We start from the raw sequence: 16,108 nt of genomic DNA, 5'->3' as shown, positions 1-16,108 counted from the left end.
ATTCATCCATCACCCCAAAAGTTTCCTTGTGTTCCTTCAGAGCTTCTTCATTAGCCTTTGTCAGTAATGTAGTTTCTGTCACTCTTGTTTGCATTTTCTGGTAGTTCATATACAGGGAGTGACACAGTGTATATTCTTTTGTCGGGCTTCTTTCATGCAACGTAATTATTTTGAAATTATCTTATGTTGCTGCATGTATGTGTCAGTAGTCATTCCTTTCTATTCCATGGTATGGATATACCATACTTTATTCACCTGTTGATGGATGTACTGTATTAGCTTGCTAGGGCTTCTGTAACAAAGTATCACAAACTGAGTGTCTCGAATAACAGAAATGTATTATCTCACAGCTCTGGATACACAGGATAGGAAGCAGCTGGGGAGAGATGACAAGTGCATAAATTCTGATAGTTCCAAAAGCAGAAGGCTCCAATTGTCCTTACTAAGAACAATCTGTAAATATTAAAAAAGCAGTGAAGTGGAATGAGCACAAATATGTTAGTGTAACAGACTTAGACCTGAATCCTGGCTCCACAAATTACTAGCTGTGTGATCTTAGAAAGGCTGAGCCTTAGTTTCTTCCTCTGTAAAATGGGTACATCAATGTCTCCTAAATATGGTTTTTCTAATAATTCATTGACTAAAAGTATGCATCATACCTAATAGTGTCTATTACATTATGTTTATTTAAGTCAGAGTTTCAAAAATGATGATTGTTAGGCTAATTCTGGGCCACCAGTGTATTTTGTTTTGGCCATAAAATATTTTTAAAATTGGAAAAATTTAGAGAAAAAGTTATCTGTATAACGTTTCTCAAACACAGGCAACCCTGGACCTGTATTCCCACATGGTCACAGTCTGGTTGGGCTAGTAAGTGGGTGCTCATTCTACATGCCCACCACCTTGAGCAGGGGTTGGTAAACGATGGCCCATAGGCCAAATCTGGCCCACCACCTGTTTTTGTAAAGTTTTGTTGGAACATGTTTATTTGCTTATATATTATCTATGGCTGCTTTTGCTCTATGATGGCAGACTTGAGTTGTAATAGAGCCCATATATGGTCTGCAAAGCTAAAAAGATTAACTGTCTGGTCCTTTATAGAAAGAGCTTGCCAACCCCCATCCTAGAGGTGTTTATACTCAGTACATTTCATTCATTTACATTAACTTCCTGGCCCCTATAAGCATTTGAGTTTGCTCACTGGATTTAATTCATTCAATAAATTTGTATCTCCTGCTTCCTGCTGGATATAAAATGTATCTCAGGTACATTTTAGGTATATCTGAGCCTTCTGTAGAGGGCATTTTTGATAAGCTGAGGTGAGACTGAGACTATGGGTAGGTAGTATCTCCTCCCGGTCCCAACCCTTCCCCTAGATTTGTTTGCATGTCTTAATATTCATGCGCACTTCTATTTAGGAAATTTGAGTCAGAGGGGAGAGACAAGGGGGCAGGAGTGAGGAGGGCAGGGGAGGACAGGGTAGAGGCTGTGCAGAGGACCAGACACTGCTCTCTCATGAGGAGATTCTCAGTGAGGCTCTGCGGCAGCAGAGGTGCCCTGGGGCCCAAGAATGAGTATGAACAGAGCTGGGAGACAGACACTCCTCCAGCCTCTGCTCTGGAAACCCAAGATGAGAAGCTTTGGGAGCAACCCCGATGGCACCCTCGGGTGCTGCATAGAAATGTGAGTGGGATTTAATCCTGTGATGAGGCCCAATAGTCCTCTTCACCAAGTAGCTTTGCCAGCAGTGGGCCTAAACACGAGGGAGCTAGAAGATGAACAGGGAGGAGGATGCAACTCACTTGGTGACAGCAGTTAGTCCGTGGACCCTGGGGACTCCCAGAAATAATTTAGTAAAAGTTCAAAAGAGGTGAAACTTCTGGAAGTCAGACCAGGAGGAGCCCAAGTACCATGATTTGACTCCTGGAAGTAAATTGATCTAAGAAGACTTTACCTTTATGTTCTAATGTTTTAAAAGAGCAGAATGGATTCATATATTATTTGTGTAATTAAAAATAACAATTCTGAAAAAGAATCTAAAGTAGGTGGGGAATGGTCTCATGGTTATAGTCCCAGGCTGGTGGGGTCTGGGACATCTGGGGTTCATAAGCAAAGACAATGTGCTATACACCAGCAATACCACCACCAGCAGTTTCATCAGAGAGGCATTCACTGAGATTTCCCATGGGTTAGTGCATTTAATCCCTGCCTCCCCCCTGCAACAACCCCCATGAGACATCTATGATGGTCCTCATTTTAAAGAAAGAGACTGAAACTTCAGAGAGATGGGATGTTAAAGGAGAATTTTCAAACAGATTATAAGATGTAAGATGGTTTCATATAACTCCTTAATAATGGAACCAGCAGGAAAACAAAAGAAGCTGGTCCCTGTCTTAGTAAGCTGTCACAAAATCCCATAGACTGGGTGGCTTATAAACAACAGAAATATGTTTCTCACAATTCTGAAGGCTAGAAAGTCCAAGATCAAGGTGCCAGCAGCTTCAGTTTCTGGTGAGGGCCTGCTTCCTGATTCATGGATGATAATTTCCACCATGTCCTCACATGGTAGAAGGGATGAGCTAGCTCTCTTTTATAAGGACACTTATCTCAACCATGGGGGCTCTGCACCCTTGACCTGATCATTCCCCAAAAGTCCCAATACCACAATACCATCACCATTGGGGTTAGGATTTCAACATATAAATTTGGTGGGGGGAGGCAGCACACAAACAGACCATAGCAATTCCTGAGTGCTTAAAAGAACACACACACAGCTGGGCATGGTGGCTCACGCCTGTAATCCTAACACTTTGGGAGGCCAAGGTGGGCGGATCACCTGAGGTCAGGAGTTCGAGACCAGCCTGGCCAACATGGCGAAACCCCATCTCTACTAAAAATACAAAAATTAGCCAGAGTGGTGGTGGGTGCCTGTAATCCCAGCTACTCAGGAGGCTGAGGCAGGAGAATCACTTGAACCTGGGAAGCAGAGGTTGCAGTGAGCCAAGGTCATGCCACTGCACTCCAGCCTGGGTGACAGAGCGAGACTCCGTCTCAAACACACACACACACACACACAGATACACATGCTCACTCACATAGAGTTAGAAAAAGTAGTGGTTACATAAAATTTCTAGGTTAGATATATGAATGATTATCTTTCCAGAGGTCTCTAAAACCTTAGGACCTTAAACTTAACTGTTCTACCAGGGCATACAATCATAGCATTGAACATGTTCTAGAGTTTAACCTGTAAAAGCATGCCTGCCTTTATCACATCGAGGCTGTTAGTATGTATTATGACAACAAAGTTACATTCCCCAGGAGTGTCAGATATGGGGCAAAGCAAGGTACAAAGTCTGGTTTTTGTTCGAGGAGGCTTGCTGGAAAATGCTTCCCAGCATGATATGAGAAATCAAACCAACACAATTTTTCTTTTTTCCAAGTTTCTTTTTTTTGTTGTTGTTCTTATAGCTACTTGCCTAAACTTATATAGTTGGTGAGTTGCTGAGTGGGCTTTAAACTCATTTGGTTTCTAAGCTCTTTTATAGCTTTCATTGATCTAAGGCACAATGGGAACCTGTAGTAGGGGCATCTCACATAGTCTGATGGTGGAGGGGAATGGTCAGGGAAGGCTTCCTGGAAGGAGAGGTAATGTTTAAACAGATACTTCTATTAATTAGCTAGGCCTGCCATAGCAAAGTACCACAGACTGGGTGGCTTAAACAGCATGCATATATTGCCTCCCAGTTCTGGAGACTAGAATTCTGAGATCAAGGTCTCAGCAGGGTTGGTTCCTTCTGAGGGCTGTGAGAGAGAATCTGCCCCCGCGCCTCTCACCAACTTCTGCTCACTTGTTTGCTGGCAGTCCTTGGCTTACAGACACATCACCCAGATCTCTGCTTTTATTTTCACATGGCATTCTCCCTGTGTGTGTCTGTCTCCAAATGTTCCCTTTATATAAGAACACCAGACTTATTGGATTAGGGCCCATCCTAATGACTTCATTTTAACTTGATTACCCTCTGTAAAGACCATATTTCCAAATAAGGTCACATTCTGAGGTGCTGGGGGTTAGGATATTAACATAGGAATTTGGGGGAGGCACAGTTCAACCCATAGCAATACCTAAAGGATGAACAGGAATCAGCCTTGTGACGAGAAGAAAGAACATCCTAGGCAGAGGAATGGCATGTGCAAAGGCCATGAAGTAGAAAAAGCACAGCAGGTTTCAATGAAAAGGTCATAATAACAGGAACAAGAGATTTGCCATGAGAGAGGCAAGCTTGGAGGGACAGTCAGAGGTGAGCTTATGAGCAGCCCTATATGTAGGTGACCATGTGGTTTATCATCCAAATCAGGATGCTTTTGAGAGTGAAAGAGGGTGTTGCTGATGAATGCAGGGCACTTTAGCCTAAACTGGGTTTCTCCTAGGCATACTGGGAAGGATACTCACAATCCATATAAGCTATGCTAATGGACAAATTCTTTATCCTAAAGGCAGTGGGGAGCTACTAAAGGGTTTTAAGCAGGGATGTGACACAATTATATCTGCATTTAAGAAGATTCCTTTCAGCCAATTATTTCCAATGAAAGTATCTCCAATACTTTCGTACTGTGGAAGGTATATTGGAAGGAAACAAGGCATGAACATCAATTAGGAGGCTGTGGTGGTCCAGGTGAGAGATGACTGTGTCATGGACTAGGGTGGGAGTAGGGATGGAGGGAAGTGAAACTATTTGGGAGGTGTTTAGGAGGTAGCATCATGAGACTTGTAACTGACTAAATGTTGGGTGTCGTGCTGAGGAAGAGGGAGGGGTCTAGGGTTATATCCAGAGTTGCGTGTGACTTGGGCAACTTAGGGACACTCTGATGCTATTCAGAGAGATATTGAGGGCTTGGGGGCAGGGAATTTAGGGGAGGCAATGGGGGAAGATGAGCTGGGAGACAAACTGAACTGAGAGTGCTTGAGATGAACAAACGGAGATGTCTAGTTGGCAGCTGATATATCAGTTAGGACTTAGGTTCATTTGTGGTCACAGAAACCCAAATCACCAACACGTGTTTCCTTCTCTCACATGCAGTTGTCTGGGCACGAGCAGCTGTGGATGGTGTGGTGGCTCCTCGGGGTCAGCGTCCAGTCTCCCGCTGTCATGCTGCTCGGCTGTTCCTAGGGTGTTTCTCTCATCTCTGGTCTATAATGGGTTAAATAGTAGAGATGAGGGCAACACCCTAGGAACAGCAGAGGAACCCTAAACCACCGGTGTATTTTGGGAGCCAATGGGGAGGGAAAAGGATGAGGGGAAGGGCACAAACCTTCTGTTGAAATGCAGGGCTTGCATGAAAGAGATCATTGCCTGACCCAGGGACTACCTCAAGGGCTTTTGGTGAGGACAAGTGACAGTAGGAAGATGCAAGAGCCTTTAGTACCAAGGTTCTCAACACTGACTACATGCTGGAATGACTTGTGAAGCTTTTAAAAAATGTTAGTGCCCACTCTTCCCCTCTCCCCTCGGCCAGTTAAATCAGAACCTCAGAGAGCAATGTGCCTTGAGATGCCTTGAACCACTGCTTGAGAAGGAAGGACAAACACATTATTACCTTGGAAGAATTGCATAAGGCTTATGACTTGAAAAAAAATTCTTTTTGGAAACACAAGCATTTCTTTTTTTTTTTCCTTTTTTTTTTTTTTTTTTTTTTTTGAGACAGAGTCTCACTCTGTCACCCAAGCTGGAGTGCAGTGGTGCGATCTCGGCTCACTGCAACCTCCGCCTCCCGGGTTCACGCCATTCTCCTGCCTCAGCCTCCCGAGTAGCTGGGACTACAGGCACCCGCCACCACGCCCAGCTAATTTTTTGTATTTTTAGTAGAGACGGGGTTTCACCGTGTTAGCCAGGATGGTCTCAATCTCCTGACCTCATGATCCACCCGCCTCAGCCTCCCAAAGTGCTGGGATTACAGGCGTGAGCCACTGTGCCCGGCCTTGGAAACACAAGCATTTCTTTAAGAATGACCAGATGTTGCCATATGTATTTATGGCGCAAGCAAGTGTTGTCTAAGCAGTTTCTCTGTTTGCTTGTCATAGCGGCATTTAGAAACTCGAACATGCTTTCATTTATGTAAATAATTTATGAAGCTTTGACAACAAATGTAAACAGACCTGAAATTATAAATCTGCTAAATTTGTATTAAGGGTATTAATTATTGAGAGAAAGTCCCCTTCCTCCACACTCAACTCCTATGGCAATTATGAACTCCATTTTACCCAGAACACTTAAGTGCCTCAGCATCTGTATGATATAGTGGAGCAGGTGCTGGCATAGGTACCTGCTGACCTGATGTATCACTAGCTCTGCAGGATGATTGCCACATACATGGAACACCTGGGAGTGCTGGAAATGTACCGGGATCGAAGCTACAAAGTGTGTTTTCATTCGCAGTGGAGGCTATGTCAAGCAACGGAAGGTCCAGCCCTCTTGCGGGTGTGGTGAGAGGCTCTACTAGCAAAGACATGGGTGCCGGAGTGGGTCCTATGTAGCATGCGAGTGCTGTAGAGAAAATTCAGTGATGTACATGGCTCTGATCCTGGACACAAAATCTATACTGGAGAGGAAATGACTGCTGAAATAAGGAAATTGTATGAATATTTAAAATGCCTGGAACACTAAAGTAATGATATTTCAAAAAGAAAGAAAGAAAGAAAAGAAAAGAAAAAGAAAGAAAGAAAGAAAATGCAAGGCTTGGAAGGTGCACACATGACTGCCACTAACATTCATTGACTGGCTCGGCCATAAGCCACAGCCAGCTTCAAGGGTGGCTAGGTAATATTAGGTCCTCATTGTGAGTGGCCATATGTGCCTGGCTAATATTCAGAGGGTTCTGTTACTCAGAGGGAGAAATGGAGAATAAATGCTGAGGGACACATGCCCTTGCCACAGATATCCAGGACTGGTGCTCAGGAGAGAGGGCTGGAGATAAACATTTGGGAATAATTAAGTCAATGGATAGCCAAAGTGTGAAATATAAGTAAGAACACCTCAAGAAGAGCCTAGGGTGGAACCTTGAGGAATATCAATGGAAGGGACCCACCTAGGAGACTCATAGGAGTAGCTATGAAAGGAGGAAGGACACTAGGCAGGGAGGGTTCCAGAATGTGCCTCAGCCTGGGTTCCTTGGAAAGCAGAGGCTGAGGCAAGAGCTCATGCATCCCATCTTTAGCAGGGTGTGTGATCCCAGGGCAGGAGAGCCAGTATGAGGGCGTATTACCTTGCTGGCCAGCACTTGGTACCGAGTGCAACTGGTTACTCTATCTCAAAGGTGGTCTTCTGAGAGGTTCTATGAACTGCTGTGAATCAGGACAGTCCTCAGGCAGTGACAGACTGTGGGTGGGGAAGGGGAGAGGAGGAGATGAGAATTTATCCACCAACTCCTGTATCCCATCGATTGAAGCTTCACTGCACAGGGTGGTAATTCCTTCACACTTTCAGGTTTGTCGTGATTGTCCCCAGGAGCCCCAGTGAAGTCCCAGTGAAGCCACTGGGCGTGTGAAGTGGGTGTGAGGCGAGGCACAGGTGGGGTGTGCCTACATGAAGTTAGTCAAAGTGCACACACAGTTGGACAGCCACTGAGTCAGCGAGGCAGAAGACGGGGTCAAGGGCCCAGACACAATTGAGAGGATCTGTGGTGTCCCATAAGAGGTGTGTGACAGAGAGTCTAAGAGTGATTCCAGAAGGTGGTTGTGGTGAACAGTGCCCAGTTCTGCAGAGGTAAAGTTAGGCAATGACTGAGAAGTGCCTTTTGGATTTAGGATGAAGGCAGGTATCTGTGGATATAGCTATGTCAATGGAATGGTGGTGACAGGATGCAGATATCCTGGGATGAGGAGAGTGTAGCTGAGGAAGCCATGGCGGTGACTTTAGAACAACTTGCTCAAAAAGTTTGACTCTGAGGAGAGGGGAGAGACATAGAAAGGTAAGACTGAGGGAAGGCTTCTTTTGAGGATGGTATGGATGAGCACTTGTGTGTTGGCAGGAAGAAGTCAGGCGAGAGGGAGAGTTGGAAGATGCAGTTATCCTGAGTAAACCAATGTCCCTAAGAAGGCAAGACTGTGGGACCCAGAGCACAGGTGGTGGAATTGGCCTTAGGTAGGAGGAAGGACACACCTTCCATTGTAAGGGGAGAGGAGGCGGAGAGAACCATGCAGACCCAAATGGGTAGTTATACTTGAGAGCAAGAATTCTCAGCTGATGGCCTCTATTTTATTCATGGGAATCAAAGCCATTTACTGAGATTGAGAAGGGAGTAGAGGGGCTAGAGGTTTCAGGAGAGGGGAGAATATTTTAAATGCGCATTTTAGAGAATGAGAGAGAGAGAACTGGCCAGAGAAACATTAGCAGGACTGGAGATCCTATTGAGGGTCTGGTGGGGGGTGGCAACCACAAGTTTATGGTGTCACTGCCATGCACAGTCCTGTAGTCTTTGTTCCCATGTCTCTAGCAGCCCAGGCTTTCAGTTGTCTCCATCCAGGGATGACGGTCTTTGCCAGGTACCTGATGCAAAAAGTCAAAGGATCAAGGGAACCAGAGATTCCAGCAAGAGTGTGGTTGATGTGATGGGCAGGGCATTTGTGATAGGGAATGAAGGATGAGGGCAGGAGGGAGTGAAAGACAAGCTAAGCTCAATCAATGTTAGCTCCAGTTTCCTAATCACAACTCTGAATGGAGTTCTGGCCCCTCATTTGAGGGCATAGCTCACATTTAATTTTTTTCTTTTCCTTCATCTAGCAAGGGACTTTGTTCATGGTAGGAGTTCAGGATATTCTCTTAAATGGGTAAATGAATAAATCCATTTTAAAATACACCACTTTATTTATTTATTTATTTATTTATTTATTTTTGAGATGGAGTCTTGCTCTGTTGCCCAGGCTGGAGTGCAGTGGCACAATCTTGGCTCACTGCAACCTCCGCCTCCCAGGTTCAAGCGATGCTCCTGCCTCAGCCTCCCAAGTAGCTGGGATTACAGGCGTGTGCCACCATACCCAGCTAATTTTTGTATTTTTAGTAGAGACAGGTTTCACCATATTGGCCAGACTGGTCTTGAACTCCTGACCTCGTGATCCACCCGCTTTGGCCTCCCAAAGTGCTGGGATTACAGGCGTGAGCCACTGCGCCTGGCACCACTTTAATTTTAAAAACTCAATAAATGATCAATTGGCATCGATGAGAACAGTACCCCCAGATCCATATGGAGTACTCACATGTAGTACTTACAGATTCAGGCACTTACACTTGTTTTGTAGCAAATGTGATGATATATTTCATTTTCTAGGTTTGGCTGTGTTAAATTGCAAAATTATTAAAGAAGATAAAATAGCCTTGGTATAGCATATGACAGTATAGTGTTTTTAAAACATAGTTTTTTTGCTTTCTTAGGATACAATACAATGATAAGCATAATTATTTATAAATTTGACATTAAGGTCATTGATTATATAAATTGTATCATAAATTATATCCCAATTTATGTAAATTAAAAAATAGATAAATGTTCTAAATACATGAAATTCAAATGAACTTTTTTTCATCAAATGCTATTTTTCTCTAAGGAACTGGGAATCGAGTATCATTTTGTGTAGGAAATCACAGCCTGGAATGGATGTGAACCAAATGTCTTTTAACCCCATGAACTGGCGCCAGCTGTGCTTATCAAGTCCAAGTACAGTGAGCGTGTGGACCATTGAAAGAAGTAACCAGGAGCATTGTTTCAGAGCAAGGTAGGAGCCTTTGTTACAACAGTAGCAACATGGTGGTCTTTGTTTGCATTCGTGTAATGTGATTGGGTCAATGTGATGAATTAAGTGGCTTTATACATACATATATATGCATACACACACACACACACACACACACATACGTTCAGCTTATCTTGTTATAACATCTTTCTACATGCGTGATTACCTTGGAGTGGTTGTTTGCATTTCAAAAGAATTCTCTATGACTTGTTTCCCAATTAATTTATTTAAAATATTAAGTTCTCTGAGAGCTTTTTCCAACATGATCTAATTTTCTAAAATTTTATTTGTCCTTACTATTTTAAAACATGCCTGTTGTATAAAAAGGAGAGTTAAGACTTTTGCTATTACTCGGATGCCCTACTGGAATTTCAAAAATAAGAAATGGTTAGATATAGAAAGTATGCAGATTGGCCGAGTGCAGTGGCTCACGCCTGTAGTCCCAGCAATCTGGGAGGCCGAGGCGGGCGGATCACGAGGTCAGGAGATCGAGACCATCCTGGCTAACACGGCGAAACCCCGTCTCTACTAAAAATACAAAAAATTAGCCGGGCATGGTGGCGCATGCTTGTAGTCCCAGCTACTCGGGAGGCTGAGACAGGAGAATCACTTGAACCCGAGAGGTGGAGGTTGCAGTGAGCCGAGATCGTGCCACTACACTCCAGCCTGGGGACAGAGCAAGATTCCATCTAAAAAAAAAAATATGCAGATTATACATTCAGACACATTATCCGCAAGCAAAAGGGTAGTTGTGTATAGTGGAGCCATGGAGTTACCTGTTTAAATAGAACTGGGTCAAAGAGAAATTCTGTGACAAATGCCGTGGTGATAATGGGTGCTTTTGTTGAGAAAGAGCTCGGAGACTCAAGGTGCTACTGAGCTGACCATTTTCAGTGTACTCCGTGAAGTCAAAGTTGAAGAGATGTTGGATCTCTTGATTTTTAAGAGATCTCAAAAGTATTCCCTTGAAACTGCAATTTTGATAAATCACCTTAAGAGAATCTAAAGCTAGTAAATAAAGCTTTTGAAATGGAGAGCCTTAAGAGAAGCCTTTCTGCTCAGTGCTCTTTATGTCTCAACTTCTTTTTCACAGTAACCCATTGAATAGCCAAATCTGTCTCTAGTGAGAGTTGACAACACTGCACCTTTTAATAAAAGTGGGTGATATCTCTATCAGATCCTTGTGAGGGCAGGCAAGTAATTTATCACACCCTTTTCTCCCTTTGCCTCCCTCAAACGTTCTACTCAAGTTCTGAATACTGAGTTGTGACTTTTCTGTAAGCAAATAAAATGGGAGATAAAACGAGTGGATTGTCCTAGTTCACAAAGCAAGCAGGATTCAAACACACTTCAGCCTTACATTTGAGTAGTAGGTGCTGTTTTTATGTGATTGCTTTTCAAAATTGTTTATCATTTATAAAATCTAGGCAAGGAAGTTTTGAATTTAATGCATGAAACCACAAATTCCCTAAATTAACCTTTATAACCATATTATAAATTAAAAGTAGATATATGATAAATTTGAAAATGAACTCAATATCAGAGATTATAAAAGTAGCTGAATACAGCCTGAATATATGTTTAAATATATATTTATTTTAGTCTACAGTGTTTTTCATTTGAATTAGTTGCCAACATTTAAAGTTTAAGAGATTTCTCATAAATATCCAGGTTATAGTATTCTCTTGAAATTTTGGAATCAAAATTCTCACATGTCAACAACCCTCTTGGCTTGAACTGAGTGGTCCCTGCCACCTTGAGGAAGGACAAATATTTTCCCATTTTCCACTATCCTCACCAGTCACATATCACCTGCCCGACCCTCATCCAGTATTCAAATTTACAACTCCTGCTTTAGATATTAACTTTCAAAAATTTTTATAATCCCTCAGTACTTAATTTAAAACTGTGTAACTTGTCTTTTTACAACCTGTTATATATTTTTAAATCTATCATTTGGCTTTTATCTTCTTATTTGATTTTTGCAAGTTATAATACCTCCCCACCTCACTTAAACTGATATGCAGTGGTTGCATCAATAGGAAGTTTCTGTTCATCTCATTGTTCTGATGCCTCTTTTGTCTACAGGTCGGTGAAATTACCTCTAGAAGATGGGTCATTTTTTAATGAAACAGATGTCGTTTTCCCCCAGTCGTTGCCGAAAGATCTCATCTATGGACCCGTGCTGCCACTGTCAGCCATTGCCGGGCTGGTAGGCGAAGAGGCAGAGACTTTCCGGGTAATCACCTGGCACCTCTTCCTGTTTGCCTAATGGGTTGAGGTCTAGGAAGCCTGATCTCATTTGATTGGCATAACCATCCCATGAGAAATGCAGGATACAGAGGATCATCTTGGTTTTTAATATAGATTAGCCACAGAGACTGTGAGAGATGAAGACTCTGGAGTTTTGAGTTTGGATGACTGGGATGATGACGGCATTGCTAACAGAGACAGGGGGCCCAGGTGTGATTTCCATTTTGGGCATACTCAGTTTGGGGTGCAGGGAAGACACCTAGGTGGAGATGCTGGGCAGAAGTTGGGAAAGTGGACCTAGTGTTAGGGAGGAGAGGTGGGACTGTCAGTGTCATTCTCACAGATAGGACAGTGGGAGCACTGAGGGGATGTGATGAGCAAAGAGAGAAAGGGTGCAAGGGAAGAGAGCCAGAGCCAGCTGACTGCTGAACTCAGGGGCGAAAGGAATTCTGAGAAGGCACAGTCACAGAAGTAGGAGCAAACCCGGGAGGGAGGAACAAGGCCGTAGGAAACAGCAGAAGAAAGTTTCAAAAGGGAGTTTGCCAGGTGTTACACACCCATTCATTCATTCATTTACTCATTCAACAGAGATTTATCAAGTTTCTTCTATGGAGCAGACACTGTTTTAAGCAATGGGATTCGCATGGTGGCCAAGCAGGCTCCATGTAATTCTCATGGAGCTTACATTCTTGTCAGGGAGACAGAACTACAACAACAAAAGTAAAGAGTATTGTTCTTTTGTAATAATTACCACATTTTGCAATGATATATTGAATCATTACAAAATGTGGTAATTATTACAACAGAATAAATGGAGACAGGGCAGCAAGGATGGGATGGGCTGGTTAAGGAAGGCCTCTGGGGAGATGACACTTAAGCTAAGATTTGAAGGACAAGGAGGCATTACTCATGTTACAAGCAGGATAAAGAGTGTTTCCTTTGGGAGGCCGAGACGGGTGGATCACGAGGTCAGGAGATCGAGACCATCCTGGTTAACACAGTGAAACCCCGTCTCTACTAAAAATACAAAAAAATTAGCCGGGCATGGTGGCGAACGCCTGTAATCCCAGCTACTTGGGAGGCTGAGGCAGGAGAATGGTGAGAACCCGGGAGGCAGAACTTGCAGTGAGTCGAGATCACGCCACTGCAGTCCAGCCTGGGCGACAGAGCGAGACTCCGTCTCAAAAAAAAAAAAAAAAAAAAAAAAAGAGTGTTTCACGTGGAAGGACCTGCATGTGCAAGGCCCTAAGGGAAAAAGAGAACTTGGTATGTGTAAGGAACTGAGAAAAGATGCATATGGCTGGAGCATGATAAATGAAGTGGAAGTGAGGTGTGGGGTGCTATTCAAGAGACAGGCAGGGAACAGAGGGCAGCACCTGCAAGACCTTTGGGATGAAGGGAGAAGCTCCACTTTTTTGGCCCTCTTGAACCTGCTATGCTTTACCCTTGTGTTAAAAATTAGCTGGGCATGATGGCAGATGCCTGCAATCCCAGCTACTCGGGAGGCTGAGGTGGGAGAATCACTTGAAGCCGGGAGGCGGAGGTTGCAGTGAGCCAAGATTGCACCATTGCACTCCAGCCTGGGTGACAGCGAGACTCCATCTCAAAAACTTAACTAAGCTAAACTAAAATAAACTAAAATAAAAATAATTCAGTGTGAAGATTAGTTCATTCAAAAATCTCTGTGGCAAGCAAGAGAAAGGGTTACATGCCCTTAATATTTCCTCTAATGAATGTCAATGATTCACCTTTTTAAATTATGGAAAGAGATTATAGTCAATCTCCTGCATTCGTGGGTTCCACTTCTGTGTATTCAACCCACTGCAGATCAAAAATATTCAGAAAAAAGTTGTATGGTTGCATCTGTACTGAATATATACACACTTTTATTTCTTCTCGTTATTTCCTAAACAATATAGTATAAGAACTATTTATAAAACATTTACATTGTATTAGGTATTATAAGTAACCTAGAGATGACTTAAAAGTATATGGGAGAAAAAATAAAATAAAATAATTAAAAATAAAGAAAAAATTTACAGGGGGATGTATGTAGGTTATATGGAAATACTATGCCATTTTATGTAAGGAACTGGAGCATCCACAGATTTTGGTATCAGTGGGGGGTCCTGGAACCCATCCCCTGTGGATACTGTAGTTCCTTTTATAGCACAGGTCTCAGCCTTGGAGATATAACTGCATTCAGCCACAGTGGGGCAGCAAAGGAAGAACAAAGAGATCAGCCATCAAGGTTTGCAACTCAAATTTTTCTATGTTTAGTATTTGGTGCCAGAGCCCCTAAATTTCTACTCTCTCAAATTGGGTTTTTCTGGGCAGAAAATATGTGTAGGAGCCCTTATATTTCACATTTTGTACAAACATAACGAACTCTGCATAAAACATTTAAAATTCAGGCAATTGTCCTTGTCATTTGAGAAATGCTATGAAATGCCTTCTTTAAATACTCAAATGTGGAGTTATTATTTTAAAATGCTCATAATAGACATCTTTATTTTAAAACCTTTTTTATTTGTATAAATTTAAGGGGTACGCCTGCAGTTTTGCTATGTGGATATATTGTCTGGGCAGACATCTTTATTTCCTAGGACTTGTGCACTCAGTGTATTTTAAATTTTTCTGAAAGCAGAAATGTAATATTATAGTTTGACAACCCTAAATCATTCATGGATTATTAATAAAGCCATATATTTTGTATTTAAGTTAGACATTTTCCCAGTAGTTTACTTTTTCATTTTGTAGCAAAATAAAGTGAGGAAAATGTTTAAAACATTAATTAATGTCTGTACAATGAGTGAAAGCATAACCAAAAATAGATCTCAAATGTCTTGATTCTATTCCCTCCTTCAATGTCATTTCTTGTGACCTGGGTACCAATGGCAAGGGAATCAATAATGACTCGATCTGTATAAGGTCTTAAAAATGGATAAGTTGTGGACTTTTAAAAAATTACAAACATCAAATAATCCCATTATCTATTCATAGCTAATGCCAGAAGGGTACATTACAGGCCTTTAAATAGCCCTGAGTCACATTACACAACTTATTTAGGGCATTAGAAATGTATCCAGTTTTAAGTCGTAGCATGGGGGAAATCAAAGGCAGATGTTATCTGGGCAGAAATTGGATCCAAGATCATGAACTTTATCTCAAGTGTCTGATTTCTTTTTTCCATCTACCTTTTTAATTTTTTCAAACAGATGTTGCTAAATAGGAATCTCTTTTAGAAACTCAAATATTTTGAAATATATATGGATTTTTACATTTTCTAAAGCAGGATTAAATTGGACTGCAATTTTTCATGTTTTGTCATCATGTGATCAAAATGATTTCTGATTCTAGAGGACTGAAAAAGGAGATGATATTATCAACAAACATTTCTAAACACTACTGGTACCCTTTATTTTTAAATATCTCAGAATTATAAACTATTGTTTCTGCTTACATAATCCATATACTCACATTCATTTTTAAATGTCATCAAATATATTAATTGATGAAAAAGTAATAGGAAGACAAGCCCAGGTTTGTCTTAAAGAAAAAAAAGCCACATACAATACTAGTTTAACATACCAAGGCCAGAAAATTTCAAATTTTAATCTTCACATTTTGTTTTATACACACAGATTCACTGGTATTGTGCAAATGAGAGACATGGTGTTTTGTTGTTGTTGTTTCGTTTAAGATTTTGATCCTATTGTCATTCCAGTTAAGTCTGTCTTTGTGATTTATAGTTTAAGGTTAGATGTCATAAAAAAAAACTCAGGAAACTTTTCAATAATGGTGATAACGGTGAATAACTCTCTTCCTTATGAGTCAAATCTCAATCAGACACCACAGAAGTGTCACTATTCAGCAGCAGTTTAATTTTTTGGAGTGGGAAAGGTGGTTTGCCTTTTTCTTGATCCACTGGGTGACCAGATTGTTACCCAACTATTTATTTTCTAATTATCTAAGGCTATGAGGGCATGAAAGGTACAAATAACAAATTAAAGTCAGTCTGTCCTTAAAAAAAATTATTATGATGAATGCTCAATGTTCCTATGTTTT

The 16,108-nt window shown here is 41.8% G+C and overlaps 1 protein-coding gene across 14 annotated transcripts in view; it reads left to right on the top strand.

The window, feature by feature from the left end:
* Positions 1–16,108, top strand: part of CFAP43 (cilia and flagella associated protein 43) — a 102,069-nt gene that overhangs the window by 8,352 nt on the left and 77,609 nt on the right. For all 14 annotated transcript variants that reach the window (XM_063607882.1, XM_055093354.2, XM_063607880.1 and 11 more), the window contains 2 exons: positions 9,602–9,769; positions 11,876–12,026. In XM_063607882.1, coding sequence (XP_063463952.1) covers positions 9,602–9,769; positions 11,876–12,026 — 319 coding nt within the window. The remainder of the gene's footprint in view (positions 1–9,601; positions 9,770–11,875; positions 12,027–16,108) is intronic.

The sequence above is a fragment of the Pan paniscus genome, chromosome 8 (assembly GCF_029289425.2).
Source record: "Pan paniscus chromosome 8, NHGRI_mPanPan1-v2.0_pri, whole genome shotgun sequence".
Lineage (NCBI taxonomy): Eukaryota > Metazoa > Chordata > Mammalia > Primates > Hominidae > Pan > Pan paniscus.
This window is presented reverse-complemented; position numbering and strand designations above follow the sequence as displayed.